The sequence below is a fragment of the Rhineura floridana genome, chromosome 7 (assembly GCF_030035675.1).
Source record: "Rhineura floridana isolate rRhiFlo1 chromosome 7, rRhiFlo1.hap2, whole genome shotgun sequence".
NCBI classification, from domain to species: Eukaryota; Metazoa; Chordata; class Lepidosauria; order Squamata; family Rhineuridae; genus Rhineura; species Rhineura floridana.
The window spans coordinates 5,969,010-5,988,956 of record NC_084486.1 but is presented as its reverse complement, the minus strand read 5'-3'; the positions used below and the strand labels follow the sequence as shown (position 1 = coordinate 5,988,956).

The 19,947-nt window shown below is 41.2% G+C and overlaps 1 protein-coding gene across 4 annotated transcripts in view; it reads right to left on the bottom strand.

The window, feature by feature from the left end:
- LOC133388690 (WASH complex subunit 2A-like) overlaps nucleotides 1-18,363 on the bottom strand; it is a 258,757-nt gene extending 240,394 nt beyond the window's left edge. For 2 of the 4 annotated variants that reach the window (XM_061634771.1, XM_061634773.1), the window contains exons 1-3: nucleotides 18,284-18,362; nucleotides 17,693-18,048; nucleotides 9,012-9,176 (exon numbers count right to left, since the gene is read on the bottom strand). In XM_061634771.1, coding sequence (XP_061490755.1) covers nucleotides 9,012-9,176; nucleotides 17,693-17,842 — 315 coding nt within the window. In that variant the 5' untranslated portion in view covers nucleotides 17,843-18,048; nucleotides 18,284-18,362. Of the gene's footprint in view, nucleotides 1-9,011; nucleotides 9,177-11,839; nucleotides 11,931-17,692; nucleotides 18,049-18,283 lie in introns of those variants that run through there. The other 2 variants (XM_061634772.1, XM_061634774.1) reach the window with 2 other exon arrangements.
- Nucleotides 18,364-19,947: the final 1,584 nt, after the last annotated feature.

The following is a 19,947-nucleotide window of genomic DNA, read 5'->3' as shown; positions in this document are numbered from 1 at the left end:
CTGTCGCCCAAAGATTAATAGATATAGATTTGCAGCACTTGAGAAATGCAGCTAATAAATTCTGCTCCCCACTAACCTACTATAGCAATTTTAGTAATTATGGAACTACTGTGGCCCCTTATATGTTCTCACTGACCATGCCAAAATAAAGAGCATTTACTCTTGCCCAATCTTGCTGCCTTCAGCACTGTTAAAAGGCCGTTTTAATAAGATTGCAGTCAGTGAATGAACATGTCCCCGCAGAGCTGGCATAACGGAATCTGTAGAACATGTTCTTCTATCTTGCGAGTTGTATAACGAATTTAGAAGGAAGTTAATTTTCCCTTTGCTAACTGCTTTGCCTAGGAGCAATCCTGCCTATTTGGTGTCGATCTGTTTAAGCAATGTGTCATCTCATGTCACCACTAATGTCGCAAAGTTTCTCCTCACTACAATGCAAATTAGGAAAAAATGTTGTCAGTCCGCTCTTTAAAGAATTATTCATGGATTTTAAGTATTTTAATCCTTCCTGCTGTGTTTTTGTTTTTGTTTTAATATGTGGTCTGTGACCGTAATAAAACGATTCATTCATTCATTCACCAATATGCCACTCTCATGTTTATTTTGGCCCACTGTCAAGGGCAGAAGAGTATCTTCAGAAGGTAAACATGCTTTTCTAATATTGTTATTTGTCTCAAATTTCAGACGTTTACTCTGTAAGAATGCTGGTATAAAGAAAGTTGATATTTTAATAGTTTTTATTGTTAATTTCTGTTGGCAATGAATGTTAATGCATATTAATATGGTTGAATTAAAAATGAATATATTTGCATTTTTCTTTAAATTACTGAGTTTGTGGTGTTTTTTTCAGAAAACAAATATTTTTCAAATAACCTACAATAATATAGCTATAGGCAAAAGTACAAATGGCTCCATTTATTTTTTTAAACCATTGTTAAATAGTCTTCAGTCAAAAAGGCTTCCAAAGCAGCTTACAGATAAATAAAAATAAAGTTCCTGCCCTCAGGCCTATGATCTAAAAAGATATGACAAAAGGGAAAATGGATAGGAAGAGAAAAAAAGTAAACTCAAGCACCAGTTCTTAAAACTGTATTTTAGTGTTAATCCCAATAGGCTATAAACAGTGATGAATTTTCTAAAATTTTATCATGAAGCTGCACGCCTTCCCTTACCTATTAGTAGTTATTAAAATTTGTCTAATTGTTCTTTCCAAAATTGTTAAAAACAGGAGGAGGGAAGGCTCTTACTTTGTTACAGTGATAAGCTCTAATCAAGTATACATTGTATTTTTCAATGAAGCATCCAAGCTCCCTTCCAGTATTACTACTGCTTGGTCTAAGGCAGGAGTCACCAAACTTTTGGGACATAGGGGCACATCTGAAAATTTAAGAAACTGTCATGGGTATCACAAAATACCATCTTCACAGAAGAAAAATTGGTGATGCTGAGAACCCCCCCCAAAAAAAGTTAACACACATGCACACACCCTAACACAAATAAGACAGACAAAAGGGGCCATTACCTCAATAAATAAATAAATAAATAAGGCACCCCTTCACAAAACAAAACAAAACGTCAAAATAACTCAAAAGAAATTGAGAGAAGGGGGCCTCCCAAGGGTTGTGTCTGTGTGTTGTGTCATGACACGAGAGTTGCGTCATGAGTGCCATACTGGGGAACCCAGTCTAAAGTAATTTAGTAACTGGACATTTCCCAAGTGGCGTTATAGATCTTCCAATACTGTGAGAATCAAGATTAATACTACCAGATACAAATGAAATAACCTCTTTCCTCATATTCCAGCAACTAGTTTGTACTCTGCCCTATAATTCATTGATCAGATACTTGGTGTTGCACTTTAAAATAAAGGTTTTTAAATGTGACACTCAACAAATGTTGGGTCCAAGTATTCCACAGCCATTGTCTATCCTATTTTGCGATACATTTTTCAGATCTCTTTCACTTCCTAGGATTTTTGTTTAATGCATTATATTTTCAGATCAAGGAACAACATACTGTCCTCAATAATCCTTTGATTCTGGTATAGCACAGTGGGGAGGAGAGCCTGGCTGGGAGTCCAGAGTCTGTGAGTTCAAATCCTCGCTCGTGTCTCCTGGGTGTAAAGGGCCAGCTAAACATCACTCCCACAGTGAGTGGCTCAGGGGTTACGTGCCCTGCCACCTGTGGGCAAGCTGCATAGTTCCAAGGATCCCAGTTGCCCCCCAGCTGGCAGTTGCGGACAAAGAAGGGGGCTGGCTTGTGCAGCTGTGGCAAGCTGAGCAGGTCCTACCAGCTGGGAGGGATTAGCAGAGGGAGGCAATAGTAAACCCCCTCTGAACACCGCTCACCATGAAAACCCTATTCATAGGGTAGCTATAAGTCGGGATCGACTTGAAGGCAGTCCATTTCCATTTCCCCCCTTCCTTATCAACTTTTTAAGTCGTTTGTCTTAGTACATCATCATATTAACCCAAAACACACACACATACACAAACACTCACTCACACTCCATAGTGTGCATATCAATGATCAAAGGAATTATATACATTAATTTTAAAGGGCTTTCAGAAGAAACGGCTTTGCACTTCATTACAGCTGCTTCTCACAAATTTACTATCCTGATTGGTTATCAGATCTTCTATTCCTTGCATTAACACAATATTAATGGCCGAGAGGAGGTGTACAGAACCTTTGTCCCTCCAGATGTTGCTGAACTACAACTCCTATTAGCCCCACAAAGTACAGCGAATTACCAGAGATTATAGGAATTTATATATAGGATCATAGGACATTATCAGGGAAGAATGCAAAGAGACAACACCTCTAGTTAAAAAGAGAGAAAGACCTCAATGGCTGACTGAAGAAACTCTTAAAAGTGTTAAAGAGAGAAGGAAAGGAAAAGGAAAAGGAGATAGAAACAGGGCTAGAACCTTAAATGCAACTATACAGCGACTAGCACATAGGGACAAAGAGAACTATTACAATAGTTACTGTATAATAGGAGAGGGCAACAAAAAGGGTAGAACAAGAGACCTATTCCAAAAGATTAGAGAAATTAAAGGGTAACTTAAATCAAGAGTAGGGATGTTGAATAATCAACAGGGGAACACACTGACTGACAGAGATGAAATAAAAGATGGAAGCAATACACTGAAGAACTCTATAAAAGAGATGCAAGGATGACAGATTTATTCACGGAGGAACCATATGATGAAGAACCAGACATTTTAGAATGTGAGATGAAAGCTGCTCTTAAAATACTTGGAAGAAACAAATCACCAGGCACAGATGGCATACCAATAGAGTTGCTACAAGTTACTGAGACTGAATCTGTCCCAATTTTGACAAAAAATTGCCAACAAATATGGAAAATAAAACAATGGCCCACAGACTGGAATTGTTCAATATACATCCCAATTCCAAAGAAAGGGGATCCCAGGAAATGCAGGAATTATCAAACTATTGCCTTAATATCCCATGCAAGTAAAGTAATGCTCAAGATTTTACAACAAAGGCTCTTACCATATATGGAGCAAGAAATGTGAGATGTCCAAGCTGGATTTAGAAAGGGAAGAGGCACCAGAGATCACATCGCAAACATATGTTAGATAATGGAACGGACCAAGGAATTTCAGAAGAAAATCGCCTTGTGCTTTTTAGATTACAGCAAAGCCTTTGATTGTGTAGATCATGAAAAACTATGGAATGCTTTAAAAGAAATGGGGGTGTCACAGGATCTGATTGTCCTGATGCACACCCTGAACAAGAGGCTACTGTAAGGACAGAAGATGGAGAAACTGAGGGTATGAGACAGGGGTGCATTTTATCACCCTATTTGTTTAATCTAGACGCAGAACATATCATACGGAAAGCAGGACTGGACCAAGAGGAAGGAGGTGTGAAAATTGGAGGGAGAAATATCAATAATTTAAGATATGCAGACAATACCATACTACTAGCAAAACCAGTAATGATTTGAAACAAATGCTGATGAAAGTTAAAGAGGAAAGCACAAAAGCAGGACTACAGCTCAACGTCAAGAAGACTAAAGTAATGACAACAGAAGATTTATGTCACTTTAAAGTTCACAACGAGGACATTGAACTTGTCAAGCATTATTAATACCTTGCCACAGTCATTAACCAAAATGGAGACAATAGTCAAGAAATCAGAAGAAAGCTAGGATTGGGGAGGGCAGCTATGAGGGACCTAGAAAAGGTCCTCAAATGCAAACATGTATCACTCAACACTAAAGTCAGGATCATTCAGACCATGTTATTCCTGATCTCTATGTATGGATGTGAAAGTTGGACAATGAAAAAAGGGGATAAGAGAAAAATCAACTCCTTTGAAATGTGGTGTTGGAGGAGAGCTTTGTGCATACCATGGACAGCCAAAAGACAAATAATTGGGTGTTAGAACAAATTAAACCAAACTATCACTAGAAGCTACAATGATGAAACTGAGGTTATCATACTTGGGACACATAATGAGAAGCCATGATTCACTAGAAAAGATAATAATGCTGGGAAAAACAGAAGGGAGTAGAAAAAGAGGAAGGCCAAACAAGAAATGGATTGATTCCATAAAGGAAGCCACAGACCTGAACTTACAAGATCTGAACAGGGTGGTTCATGAGGTTCATGCTATTGGAGGTCGCTGATTCATAAGGTCGCCATAAGTCATAATCGACTTGAAGGCACATAACAACAACAAAAATAGGAGTTGTAGTTCAACAAAATCTTGAAGTCCAAAGGTTTTGACAACTGGTCTATAGCTATAGATTTGGTTGGTTGTTTCACATAATGATGTCAACTTCACAGCCCTTAACCTAATCAATGTCAAGGCACACACCAAGTGACCTCTGTGGCTAGGAATATATTTTACAAGTTTCATCTGGTATACCAGCTACAGTCATATCTGGATTAAGATAACATGGCCACTACAGGCCATGCATTGGTAACTTCAGGACTAGATTACTGCAATGCACTCTAAGTGGGGCCCTTGGATCTGGTCCAGAAGCTCTAGTTAGTGCAGAATGCAGCGGCCAGACTGCTGATAGGGACAGATGGACGACACTATGCAAAGCCTCTGCTAAAACATCTACACTGTCTACCCATATGCTGGCGGTACATATTCAAGGTTCTTGATATACAAAACCCTGAACTAGGGTCCCGGATACCTTAAGAACCACCTGAGCTCTTGTATCACAGCTCTACCACAGAGATCACCCAGAGGAGTATTGTTAGTTGTCCCCTATGTTACAGAGGTCCATCTGGCCTCAATAAGAAGTCGGGCATTTAGCGTCACGATTCCCATGGTGTGGAATATTCTTCCAGCAGAGATATTAGGCTGCATTAACAGAAGTATAGTTTCCAAATCGCATGAAGTACTAGTTCCCCTCTATTCAGCACTGGTTAGGCCTCATCATGAATACTGCATCCAGTTCTGGTCTCTGCACTTCAAGAAGGATGCGAACAAACTGGAACAGGTTCAGAGGAGGGCAACAAAGATGATCAGGGGACTGGAAAGCAAGCACTATGAGGAGAGACTGAAATAACTGGGCATGTTTAGCCTGGAGAAGAGAAGACTGAGGGGAGATATGACAGCACTCTTCAAGTACATGAAAGGTTGTCACATAGAGGAGGGCCGGATCTCTTCTCGATCATCCCAGAGTGCAGGACACAGAATAATGGGCTCAAGTTGCAGGAAGTCAGATTTCGACTGGACATCAGGAAAAACATCCTAACTGTTAGAGCCATATGACAATGGAACCAATTACCTAGAGAGATAGTGGGCTCTCCGACACTGGAGGCATTCAAGAGGCAGCTGGACAGCCAACTGTTGGGAATGCTTTGATTTGGATTCCTGCATTGAGCAGGGGGTTGGGCTCGATGGCCTTGTAGGCCCCTTCCAACTCTACTATTCTATGATTTGATAGGCATTTGACTTTTAAGAATCTCTTGAAGACTTTTTCATGTCGACAGGCAACCTCAGCCAGCATCGCTAATGGTCAAGAATGACAAGAGTTAGAGCCAAGCAACATCTAGACGGCCATGGATTCCCCACCTCTAAACTAGTGCCTGAGCTTGCTTTTTCCTCTTCCTCCCAAATATTTTTGTGTTATGTCTTTTAAATTGTAAGGTTGAGGTCATCATTGACATTTGTAAACTGCTCTGGGAGCCTTTGTTAGCTAAAGAGCGAGACAAAAATGCTTCAAGCGAGTTTAAATGTTAGCCACCAACTTACCACAACATCAACACAAGTATTCCCCTTTCCACTTGCGAAGGTCTAAGCAACCACAAAGCTGAGCGATATCCAAAAATATTACTGTCATTTGGGAACAATGCCATTGAACCAGCAACATATACCTACCATCTCACACACATGCAGTGTTTTGGGATGTCGCTGTAATAATGTTGGTATTTCACTGCAATTTTATCATGTCAACTTCCAGCCTATTACCTATTATTATCATGCAAAAATACCCCTCATCTTTCCACACTTCCTATTTCAACATACCCCTGCCCTACAACCCTCATTCCTCTAACACTATTTTCCTGGCCTGCTTGAAAGTCTCCTGCTCTCTAAAATGCTTCTTAAGTCTCATCCTCAACTAAAATAAAGCCTAAGTACACATACTTGCATTTGCTTGCAGCCATATCTCATAATCTCTGTTTCCCTCTTCCCCTTTGTTATGCCACCCCCCCCCCAAAGTAAACTTACACTGCAAGTTCTTTGGAGCATGGAGTTGGCTCAGATCGCATGAGAGTAAAGGATACAAAGTTCTTTGACCCTGTCCATCTGGCTGCCATTGAAGCCACTGCCACAGGTGAGGCAAGTAATGGGTATAGGCCAGTTTTCTGACACTGCTCCTGCTCCTAGTTTTCCAAATAGGCTCAAACCCTGTGAAAAAGGCAAGATACTGTTCCCCCTTCCACTGCTGTGCACAGAATGAACGGGGAGAGTACACCTGTTGCCTACCCCAAGTCATCCCAACCTTCCTCATATCTGCATAAACTAGCCTTGAATTCTGTTTCATGGTCATGCAAGAATTACAAAACAGGCTTGAAACCACCTGCACACTTAAATATAACCCAGTTTGCAGAAAAATAACCTGAAACCATGTTGGGGGACAGGGCAATGTGTGCATGGGGGCTGAATTGCTACCCATACACTAATTTAAAATTACCAAATTTTTTGCTTAATTTTTAACTACAAAGCCATCAGAGTGCTTAGGTTAAAAGCTGCATAAAATGATGGTGCACACAACTCAGTCTACTGAATGCCAAATAACCATTTCTCTATTGACTGGAAATCCTAACCTTTGGGGCCGATAGATAAGAGAACTAGACTGCTAAACTGCATTCCAACTACAAAATGCCATGATGGTGATATGTTGGTTGGTTGTCTTTCCTTAATCATGTAATCTAACACTTGCTTCTTGGACTAGTACCTGATTTTTGCAGAACCATGGGCAATAGTGGTCAATGTAAGCAGTTTGGTTACTATTTATTCAATATATAGACTCTGTAGCAGATTTAGGTTGCAAAGTGGTGTAAGATTGAAGATTTGTGTCTGGAACTACACATATGGTAGACTTTGGGGTCTCTGACATGTAGTGGCAAAGATACAGAAGGAGAGACGATTTTCAAGGGGAAAGCAGTTACAGGAAACGTGGTGCTTAGATTTCTTCAAATGCTTTCCCTCCAACTGTGATTCCAGAGAAGTGTGATAACAGGGACCCCTTCTGAACCAAGAAAAGACACTTTTAGGTGCTAAGCATTTGTACAACTGTACTGTTTAAGTGTCCACTGTTTATTTGCAAGGGAAGAGGGTGGGGACCTCACAAGGAGTGACCTCCTAGGCTCCACGCAGGTGGCCTATCAGGTCCAGGTGCCAACAGTCACCACTACTGGTTTGTATCCTCCAGTCTCAGTCAAACAGACCCATCTTTGACAACATAGGTACTCTGCTTGCAGGCAAAGACATATTCATTACCATCCAAGTAGCAAAATTTGTTCTAGAAGCCAAGAAAATCAAGCAAGGTTCTAAAAAGCTTGTGAAGTGGTGGAATGTGCTTCTGGTTTACAGTAGGGCTCCGCTTACCGGCGTTCCGTTTTGTGGCGGCTTTCAATTCAGAGAAATTCCCCGTTTTAAATCTGATTTTGTGATTTTACGGCATTTTGCGACATTTTGGGGTCATTTTCGCGTGACGCGGCCCATTATAGTCAATGGGTTCCGGTTTACGGCGATTTCCGGTTTACGGCGGGGGCCTGGTCCCTAATCCGCTGTATAAGCGGGGCCCTACTGTATTGTATTTTTAACACCTTTATAATTTATTATAGAGGGGTAATGTGTGATTTAAATACAGGGAGGGAATATTACTTTTCTTTTGTGTGTGTGTCTGTCTGTCGTTTATGTCCAAACAGCTGTTTAAAGCCTATGGCTTTAAACAATAAAGTTCCAGTCATTCAACGCTAGTTATGCTATAGTGAACTCTGAGAAATATTGTCCAGCAAGTCAGTCATTCTATTTTTCATATTTGCATCCAATTTCTTACATATCTTAGAGACCAAGAATCTACTCTTACATTATAGAAGTGGATCCCCAACTTTTCCCCCCCTACTGACCACCTGAAAATTTGCTATGGGTCTTCGCAGACCACGTAATGATTTTTCTACCTGTTGTAGCAACTGAAATGCTCTATGCTAGATGTGGCTGATTTTTTAATTGTATTTTTATACACATGACACAGACTACCTGAATGAAGCTTGTGGACCAGTATGGGAATTTCTACGTTACAGAATTTAAAAACTCCTAGAAATCAATAACATACCTACATGATATTATAGTCAGACACGCAACATGTAGGCACACAAATTAGTGTTATTAGAACCATTGTGTTCATTAAGTGCACTTTCTTCCATATTGGCTTCTCGCACAACACCAGAGAGCTGGCATCAATGTATGTCAGTTCATAGCATAGCATTCAATTACTGCTCACTCACATTTTCAATGAACTGTGTATTCGAAAGCATGAGGAAACCATTGAAGACATTGTGCAGGCGGCAATCTGTACTTTTTGTTTCATGGATCAGCCTGTCCATTTGCTTCTTGATTTCATGTGTCCTGGAGATTGTTTGCTGGGAAAAGTCTTGTAGAAAATGCAAAAGCTACAAAAAAGAACATATACCTGCTCAGAACTTTAAGTCATAGCTTACAAACTGAAATAATAATTGAAGGTACTGAGAAAAGGACATTATCATTTTATAATTATTTTATAATTAAGCTTGCAATCCAACAACTAAAAGCACAACACAGGCAACTTATAAAAACAACTGCATTCTTAGAAAATCACATATGAGATTAGATCCTGCCACTGCAATAAACAAAGAGAGCAGTCATGGAGGATTATGAACAGTCCAGAGCAACCTGACATCTAAGCACTATCAGATTTATTTGTTCATTTTCATTTACCATTACTGGGGCTCTACATACTACAGCAGGGGTGAGTTAGCTCATTGGTCAAATCTGGCCCACCAGGCCTCCCCATTTGGCCTGAGACCATTTTCCCCAAGCCACATCAACCTGCCCCAAATCTCAAATCATATGTGATATAAGATGTGTAGAAGGCAGACACGGCTGCAGAAACCAGGATTGAACTGCTTGTACATCAGCTGATGGGCAATATCCCTCCCCACCGCCGAAGGCTGATTTGAGTTAAATCATGATTTAAATCGCTTCTCTGAAGGATTCAATTTTAATGATTTAAATCACAGTTTAAATCACTACTGAGGAAGATTCTATTTAACCATTTTTTAAGCAGAAGTACATTATTGTTTAACATAACCTTAGCACATATTCAGAGATGTAGGTTTCATCAGTAGGTACACGTTAAGCAATTATTCTGAATTTTTTTCAGATTAATTTTCATCAAAAATGGGATGTTAATTTAGTCATTTTAGTCCTAAAGCAGAATGAACTTGTGAAGTTATTCAGGAGATGAATCAGTTCCAACTGTTCAATCAATCATGATATTTTTGTTATGATGTATCATAATCGCCACCACCAAAGAGGCTTTTAAATTATACTAATAAGATTGTTTATTCTTCTGGTTAGCTTTCTTCTTCAACAAACAACATTAACAAAACGTGCACATGGATTTTTGAATGGTTAACTATTTCAGTTTTTAGATAAATGTAAAGTTCTTTAAAAAGTAAAATTTAGGCAATTTCAACCAAGTCAACATGAAAAACCTAAAATATTGGGTGGTACAGTTAACTCAGTCTTCTTCTTCTTCACCTTTGTCTTCCTTGTTCATTGTCTGGAAAAGAAATGCAAGCTTTCCTGCTTTTTCAGTTCCCTATTTATTTCTCAATTTAGAATGAATTAGTTCAAAGGAAGAAAAAAAATCTCTCTACACCTGCAGAAGAGGCTACTGCTGTTAAGAGCTGGATTACCACTTCAGTGGTCTCCTCCTTGTTCAGATCTACTCCATCTCCCCAAATTCTCTATTCATTAGCCTTCTCTAACTTTGCACTTGGAGAGAGCCTGCTGTTCATGTACATCATCTGCAGAATTGGACTGATCAGGTTATCTCCCATCTTCATAAACTGCTGTTAATGTATTCATAGAATATAATTACTTGTATAATTAGTATTCATGATGATATCTTTGACCTAGGCTCTTTTTTGCTAATTGTTTTAAGAAAATTTTAAAATCCAATTTTTTATTTGAATAATTTTTATTCAGATTTTCATAAAACATACAAGACAAAATCATAAAACATTCAAAGACAAAAAACAAAATCAAAAATAGTTAAACAAAAAAAAAAAAGAAAAAAAAAAACAAAAATAAAAAATAAAGAGTAAAATATTGACTTCCCATTTGTCAAAGATCAAATCAGTTATAAGTCTATAATATATAACAATCCTGTCTCTTAAGTCATATTATAAAATCACTTTCCTCCAGTAGTTATCTTACTTAATCATCAAATCTCATAAACATTACTTTATTCTTTCCACAAAAAGTCAAAGAGAGGTTTCAATTCTTTAAGAAATATATCTATCAATTTTTTTTTCCAGATAAGCATATCGATTAATCCATCTCATTACTAATTATGATAATCTTATTGTCATAACCATAGTCAAAATAAACATTTCAATTAATCCATCACATCAGAATCTGTTAGGTTCAGTAATTTCAGTAGCCATTGTTCTATTATCCCTATTAGTTCCCTTTTTTTTTTTATTTGAATAATTTTTATTCAGATTTTCATAAAACATACAAGACAAAATCATAAAACATTCAAAGACAAAAAACAAAATCAAAAATAGTTAAACAAAAAAAAAAAAGAAAAAAAAAAACAAAAATAAAAAATAAAGAGTAAAATATTGACTTCCCATTTGTCAAAGATCAAATCAGTTATAAGTCTATAATATATAACAATCCTAAGAAAATTTTAAAATCCAATTTTAAAAAAAGCATTGATTTTTATCAACCCTGCCCACCCCTATGAGTCACCTTTGGCAGGTAGGTAGGACTATCCACCTGTCAATCACCTGATGTCATTATGATGTCAAATAATTCACAGGTGGGTGATTCACCCCACCTGTCAGTTAGCCAACAGAGCTGGGGGAAATAAAGATCTGACCTGTCAGGCCAAAAAGGTTCCCCACCCCTGCACCCCTACATAACATTTTTTAGGACAGGGCTTGAAGCAGTCTGAATTTGTCTCTCTTCTGTCTTTTTTCAGTCCCACCGTGGAAAGAGGGAAGACAGCCTAGCTAGGGGGAAGGCACCTCTCCCCCCTTCTCACACACATACATATACATACTGTCGTGCCAGCTTGCCAGCCTTGCCCTGGCCTGCATTTAAAATGGCTGTACACCAAAGCCTTGTGGGGATTTTTCCCCTTGACATCTTTTTCTGTAACTTGCCAGCAGGCAGTTAAAGGTTTAGTTTTGCCTCATCGCTGTGACTTGGCAATTTACAACCCCAGCTGTATGAGATTACAAGCTAGCTTCACAACTTGTTATCAGTAGAAGGGGCCTGGTTCCGTCAAGGCCATAAAATTCAAGGAACTGCCTTGGGAAACCAAGAGGAGGCGCCTGGTGTTGTGGGAACATAGTTTTTTCATCCTTTGGATAAAATCTTAATTGGTTAATTGTCTCCAGCTGGGTGGAAGATTTCTTCCATAAGAAGGAGCTCAGAACTTTGGGTTTTAGTGTCCCACTTCGGGAGCACCACCTTGTCTCTTAGGTGATGTTCTGTTGTGGCTCCATTTCCATCCTGACTCGCAATTCCCTGAGGGGAGAAGGCTATTCATCTATAGATCCTATGGTCTGTAAGTATAGCTTAGGCAAGAAAGCTTTGTTATTTTGATTTGTGCCAAAAACTATCTTACGTGTATTTCTTACCAAACCTTACTTGTTTGGGCGTATGGTAACAGGATTCAATTTGATGCTAAATCTTATTTTGTGCACCTCTTTTTTATCTGTAATACTTTTATGCTTTTCTTATTCTTTTTTAATAAAGTTTAATTTACTTTAACCAACGTGTGTTCACTTCAGAGGGGGGTCAGTTCCTAAATTCAGTCCTTGCCATTCGACTACAACTACCATGTAACAAGTAACGTTTTGCCTGAGGCTTCGGAAGGGGCAAGGAGCGTATAAAGGCTCTTGTTCTGAGAAGCTCTGGTGTTTAACTGTGCTCTGAGGTTCCCTTTGCCCCAGAGTGGCTAACCAGCTAGAAGGGTGGTGGCAGTTACTACCTTGCAGGGTTGGTGTGAGTGTGCACAACCTTGTCAAAACAGGATTTGCTGGGATCAATTGCCCAAGGCTGGGGATTGACTCCTGGGACAGTGAGAGCAGACGGGGAAGGCTCCCCGCTTTCACTACACATACCTCAGTGCTGTATACATAACATCCCACCATTTCATCTTCTCAATAACCCTGTGAGCTAAGTTGGTCCATGTTGGCATGTGTTTAGCCCATGTGCGACTAACCTAATAACAGATAATGTGCTTCATGTCTGAGTGAGAAATTGAAAGTTGGTTCCTCTAGTCTGGCACTGCACTAGGCAGTGGCCTTTGCCTCTGATGATTGGTTGTGTTCCTGTTTAGAGATCCCAGCAGTTAATCAGTGAGAGAAGTTTTGCTATGCTGCTTATTTTGCCCCAACTGCAGTAGGACTAAGAGCAAGCTGCCCTCACTCATGCCCTTGCCCACAACTGAAATAAAAATGTAATTTGCTATCTACACTGTGGCAATCTTGGAATATTATACAGCCACAAGAGTGGCTGTATACTATAGCCAGCATGGATTTTTCACATTCCACAATGTTAAATTGAAAATACCCCCCATGCCATTCTGATGCTTCCCATAAGCTCATTTCAAAACAAAACTTATACTCCTGAACTCGGAAATGCTTGCTTAACAACCCTCTCAATTTTCATGGTGATACACAAAACAGTGAGAAAGAATAGAGAGTTCAAAGTCTAAAAAGAAAGAAACAAACCCCAGAGCCCTTTTTGGACTTTTTTCTGTCAGAGTTCTCATAATCTGTTGAAATTCATTAAAAATCAGCCATGTTCACAGAGTACCTGTAATCCTATTACTAACCTTGCCCCATACTCTGACCTTCATCTTCTGCAGTTAGAAGTTGAAAAAATGCCTGGCTGATTTTTATTTAATTAAAGAAATTCTGGCTGGCATGCTCAGTAAGAACCAACTGTCAGAGTTCTAAAAGCCAGACTCACAGCTGCTTCGCTTTTCTAATCAGGGGGGCACACCCACACCAGACTTTGATTTTACATGAGACAGTCATGGCTTCCCTCAGAGAATCCTGGGAAGTGTAGTTTGTGAAGGGTGCTGACAGTAAACTTCTGTTCCACTGAGAGAGCTCCAGGGGCCAGACTGGTTTAACAGTCAGCCACTTTGATTGAAGGTCTGTGAGGGAAACAGGGCGTCTCCCAGCAACTCTCAGCGCCCTTCACTAACTACACTTCCCAGGATTCTTTGAGAGAAGCCATGACTGTCCAAAGTGAAATAAAGCCCTGGTGTAGATGTGGCCAGGGACAGCTTTGGTTTAAATTTGGATGGGAGGCTACATGTGCCTGCTGTAGAATAAAAAGGTGAGGGAAACCCTGAAAAGCAATGATACTGTTCACAATGTTTTCCTTTTGGAAAGGAAAGGGGCTTCCCTTCTGCCCAGTGCCCGCCCACCCACCCAATCTCCTCCCCTCCCCTCCCCTCCCTGCCCCTCCCCCAGGTCAGTGTTGGACTACAACCTGAGAGACCAGGGTTCGTCGAATCCCCACACAGCTATGAAGCTCACTGGGTGACCTTGGGCCAGTCACTGCCTCTCAGCCTCAGAGGAAGGCAATGGTAAAACCACCTCTGAATACCATTTACCATGAAAACACTATTCAAAGGGCTGCCATAAGTATGGTCGACTTGAAGGCAGTCCATTTCCATTTTGAAACACGATTGCACAGAAATAAATCCCTCTGAACTCCTCCGGGTGCCAACTCATCAAGAAGCCCGGAGGATTGCTACTAGATCTAGGGCCTTTTCTGTTGTGGCCCCCGAATTGTGGAATAGCCTACCTGAAGAGATACGCCTGGCGCCTACTATACTTTCTTTTAGGCGCCAGGTTAAGACCTGGTTATACTCCCAGGCATTCTCATTCTAATTCTCATTCTAATTCTAATCTTAATTTTAATGTTATTTAACTCTTGTTTATATTGTTGCATTCTGTTGATTGTGTTCTTCTGTTGTTGATGTTATTGTAATACTGTATTTTAACCTTTGTGCACCGCCCAGAGAGCTGAATAGCTATGGGCGGTTTATAAATGAAACAAACAAACAAATAAATAAATAAAAAGCATGCAAATGACCAAACCCGCCCTCCCTTCTCCTCCCTCCTATTCTATCCCTCTTGCCCCTTCCCTCCCTCTTGCCCCTTCCCTCCCTGTTGCCCCTTCCCTCCCTCTTGCCCCTTCCCTCCCCCTTCCTTTGCCCCTCCCTCCCCCTTCCTTTGCCCCTCCCTCCCCATCCCCTTCCAATCCCCTCCTCCACTCCCTTTCCTCCTCCCCATGGTCAGTTTTACCTATCTTAACAAATGCCTAGGATGAATAGTGAGGGAAATAAAATTTTCTAGTTTAGATTCCCTGAAGAAACATTAGTAACACAGGAAAGAAGCAAAGTAAGAAGAACACCACCAAACATACAAAAATATAATTCTTCCACCACACACAGGAAGTGGATTGGACTGTGAAAGACCAACCCAAATTGTGTTTGCATTTTGACATATTTGTAGGGCAGTCCAATATCTCAGAGAGGAGGTCAGGTCTCCTGCTCCCCTGGTGCACTCACTATAGCTGCCCAATTTCCCTGCTTTTTAAAGTTTGATAGAAATATCTGTGGGCTACAGATATGTTCTTAAACCGCAAGGTTTTTTCCTATTAGTGATTTAGACAATAATATGCAATCAATTGACTGCTAGCCCTAAGACCAGTACCCTTCCTTCCCATGATGCAATGCTAATGGAAGCTGCTCTCTTTCCTCCAATTCCAGAATAAAAGCTATCAGATCTCAGCCAGAAAGTAACAAACAGTTCTGTTATAATGCATTCCTTAAGATAGTCTGCAGTATGGGGGTGTATCCCAAACAGTCTCTTCTTTATCTCTATTTTTCAATCTTATAGTTTATATAGTACAGGGATTGCCACCTCAGCATATGCAGGTGCCATGTTGGTAGCCCTTGTGTATTTTGGAGGATTTTTTTAAAAAAAAAATTGGCTTTTTTTTTAAATGGCAGGCACTTATTTCTCCCTGAAGAGGCTTTTCTGAGTAGGGGTGAGGGTGAGGATGGGGATAGGGATGGAGATAGGGATGGGGGGAGGTGCTCAAGTATGCTCTGTGTGTGTAATTGAAAGATATGCACTTAGGTGGGGGGGGGAGATATGTGTCGCTGCATATATGTGAAGTGTATGTGTGTGTTTGAAAGAGAGAGAGATGTGTGTGTCTGTATGTGTGCAGCGAGTGTGGTATGGTCTATATTTTTCCATGTACTGGGGGATGCTCCCTGTTGTTATTAGCCAACAACAGGATTATTGTATGTGTACATGTAACCTCACAACAAGCATGAGATTGTCCAGGGTAGTACTCGCTCTAATTTTTGGTTATGCCATGCCCTCCATAGCAGTCATTTTGTGACTAGAACCCACAGCACTTTCTCAAAATTCAAAATGTGCCCACTGGTCCAAAAAGAATGATGTCCCTGACCTACTGTTTTACTAGTCCTAATAGCAGCTCAGGCTGAAAAATACAATAAAAATCACAATAAAATAGTATTTGATGATAAAGCAAGCTACATAAAGCCAATAACAAGTGCCTCCCATCAAGCCAAATGCTTTCTGAATAAGGAGATTTTAATTAATCTTGTAAGAATCAGTAATTGACTGGCTAGACAGACTTCCTTACTAAGTAAGGAATTTCACAAACAGGGCATGTATATTGAGAAGACCCTGGATATCCTAACAACCCCGCAAATCTCTGGTATTAGGGGTTCAGATCAGGGCTGTGGAGTCGGAGTCAGAGTTGTGGAGTCGGAAGCAATTTTGGGTGGAGTCGAGTTGGTAGAAATGTACTGACTCCGACTTCAAAATAAAATTAATATTTTTAATATACATTTGCCATTTATGAAGGAGTAGGAGTCGGAGAGTAGAAAAATAGGGGAGTCTGAGTCGAACAGTAGAAAAATAGGGGAGTTGGAGTCGAAGGTATGACATACCGACTCCATAGCCCTGGTTCAGATTACCCCCATACACATTTTAAAAACAAGTAGGGATTACAAGACTATGCTGAGTAGCCCCACCTCTCCCACCAATGCACCTAGCAGCTATCATTTTCATGTTTAGAGTGCACTGGCAGGGACTCTATATACATACCAATGGATGCTAATAGAACATACCTATGCAAGGGAGTATACAAATCAGACTACAGTCTCCTGCAGGGAGGAGCAATACATTCACAGAGCCCATTCAGACATGCAGACAACTGTAAGGGGCATGGCTTCTGAGGGCACCAGGGTCGGTGTGGCTTAACCTGCAACACACACCTCCTCACACATTCTTTCCATGGGTGGAAGGGTTCATCTGAACTACCCTCTATGACACACAAAGCAATGGGGTTTTGTGACAATGTCCTGGGTGATCTGCTAACTTTCACATTCATACGGAGTACACCAGCGATATGCACATATTAAATTTTGCATAGGGTACATTTAGACTCCACACTAAAGTAAGAGATCCATGATCAACGAGATTTATGTTCTCAACTTGCATCACTTTTGCAGCCCCACCAGCAGGATGTGGTTTATTTCTTTCAGGAAAATGTAAGCCACAATTTTTGACAGAAAAGTCCTCCTGGCACATGCGCATGTGTGTCGTGCCCCCTCATACTCAAGACTGAGGGACCCGAGTGGTTTAAATCTAAAAACACCCTTCGCACGCTCACGGGCAATAGGTTACTCTCTCCGCATACTGAGGGGGGAAAAGTCTCCCCCTCCCCTTATAAAATGCCGCAAAGTCGAATCATCCCTAAGCGTTACCAGCAGCAATACTGGCAGTTCAGACAGACCCCAGAAGCAGCCAAAACACCTAACGCCTCTCCCTCGCAGTCTCACCCCTGCATCGGCGGCCAAGGACCAGCACTGGCTTCCGGCGCGAACCTCCTCCAGCGACCAGGCTCGCTCCCAGAGCAGCGCTGCCGTCTCCTCAGCGGTGGACTGAGCCGGCGCTGACGACGACGACGACGACGAAGCGGCAGAAGACATTGGGGGGACGGGGGGGCTAAGCTGGAATCAAAGAGGTCGTTCAGGGCCTGTCGTCGTAACCACCGCCACCGCAACGCGATAACACGGAGCCGCACCAGGAACCCCCCCACTGCGCCGGTGACGGCCTCTTTCGCAGGAGTCAGCTGCTTTCTCTCCGTCGGGTCGCGTGACTTAACTGCGGCTGCTCCGGCGAAACGAGGATGCCACTGTAGAGACAGAAAAGGGTAGAGTAACACATGTTCCCTAGCTTCCACCTTGATTCTAAATCTTGTTTACACGGAAAGAAACCTTGTTTACATGGAAAGAAAATCTGCATCTGGTCCAAAATGGAGATCCTTAAAATTTGGACCATTTACTTGACGTTTTAACAAAAGCACGTGCATTGTGCTGCTTTTGCTTTTAACACCGGATTTAATCGATGCGATTAAAAATGGGATTTACCTTGAAAAACCGCATCCACTTCAGTGCGTGTAATCGTTTCTCTTCACTTTTTTTTTATCCTCCCCTACCCCGCCCCCTTGCACTGTCCTGTTCATCATTTCGTTTCTGGCTGCTGATGAAAAAACTTCCTCAAGCGCTCTTGCCGCTTCCCGCACAATATATTCTATCACAGGGCACCAGGGGGCAACCTCAATCCAGGTTTTCTGGGAACGGAGGGGATGGCGGGTGGAACTGTAGATCCCAGGGAGGCTGATTTGGAACTGTATGGAGCAGGCAGAGGGGTGCTTGAAGAAAAGGGGCGCCAACGCGATTGCAAATACTTCAATCTGATCAGGCGCGTGTTTCATTTTGAAGCGGCTGGCTGCTTATGCCTCGTATAACTCTTCATTAACCCCCTTAGCGCCAATTACATCATTTCTCTTCATGGTCGCAAAACCCACTGCTCTGCTTACTCAAAAGTAAGATTTCCAGGGACTGCAGGCAGAGAGCATGATCCATGCACGTTTACTTGGAAGCCGGTCCCACACTGATCAGTGTGCTGTGCAGACCAATCTTACACCGATTTAGTGGGAATTCACTAATAGGCAAAAAAACCTTGCGGTTTAAGAATGTACCTATAGCCCACAGATATTTCTATCAAACTTTAAAAAGTAGGGAAATTGGGCAGCTATAGTGAATGCACCAGGGGAGCAGGAGACCTGACCTCCTCTCTGAGATATTGTACTGCGCTACAAAGTTGTCAAAATGCAAGCACAATTTGGGTTAGTCTTTCACAGTCCAATCCACTTGCTATGTAGCTTAGAAGAATTTGGTAACGTGCCTCTGAGCATATGGTGAGTGGTGGCAACACCTGTGTTAGGTAGAAAACAACGAGCCTAAATAACTCCGTAAATACTGAACCAAAGTTGCAAAGCATGTTGGAACACAGACGGGAGGGGGAACGCAAACACTCTAAGTCTCGTTTCTGTTCATGGGAATTTGACCTCGGAGGTGCCTGCAAGTCGGCAACAATGTTTTCAGAAGATAATAAACTGAAGCTGTCCTTGAGTATTTTATTCTCGCGGCACTCGATGTGTACTTACGCCCATGTATCTTCTTTTGTAATTGAGGTTTAGTATTTCTCTATAAATTCCTTTTGGGTACTCCTTCGGAGGTTTAGTAAGAGAACTTCGTAGTTTCATTGATATGAGGCCTCCTCAGAGCCATATGTGTTTTCTTGTTTATATGTTCCCATGTTTATGACCACCAGAAGTGTCAGTTACTCTCCTCATCCCTACTCTTATCTCACAATGTATTACTCAAGGGCTACAAGGATTCAAGGGAGGAACGTCCTGGCTTTTGAATTGTAGCAAGGATCTGCTACTTGTCTCTGACGTTGTCAACAATGTTATGTTACATTTTGTTTATTGCTCTTTTACTCCTGAAACCTATATATTGATTCTGCTTACAATAAAGAGGGGCCTTCACTCTTGCCTGGCTGACATGCCTGTGCAAGACTGAGGTCGCTTTTGATCAAGAGCTGTGTGTGTCTTTACTTGATACTTGGCCGAAAGCACAGGAGCCCATTTGGCTCTCCTCCGCCCGCACTTACACCCGGGTATTGAGGTGAGCATCACGCTGCCTTAGGGGGTGCTAAAATAGCCTCAACACCTGTCATCTCCAAA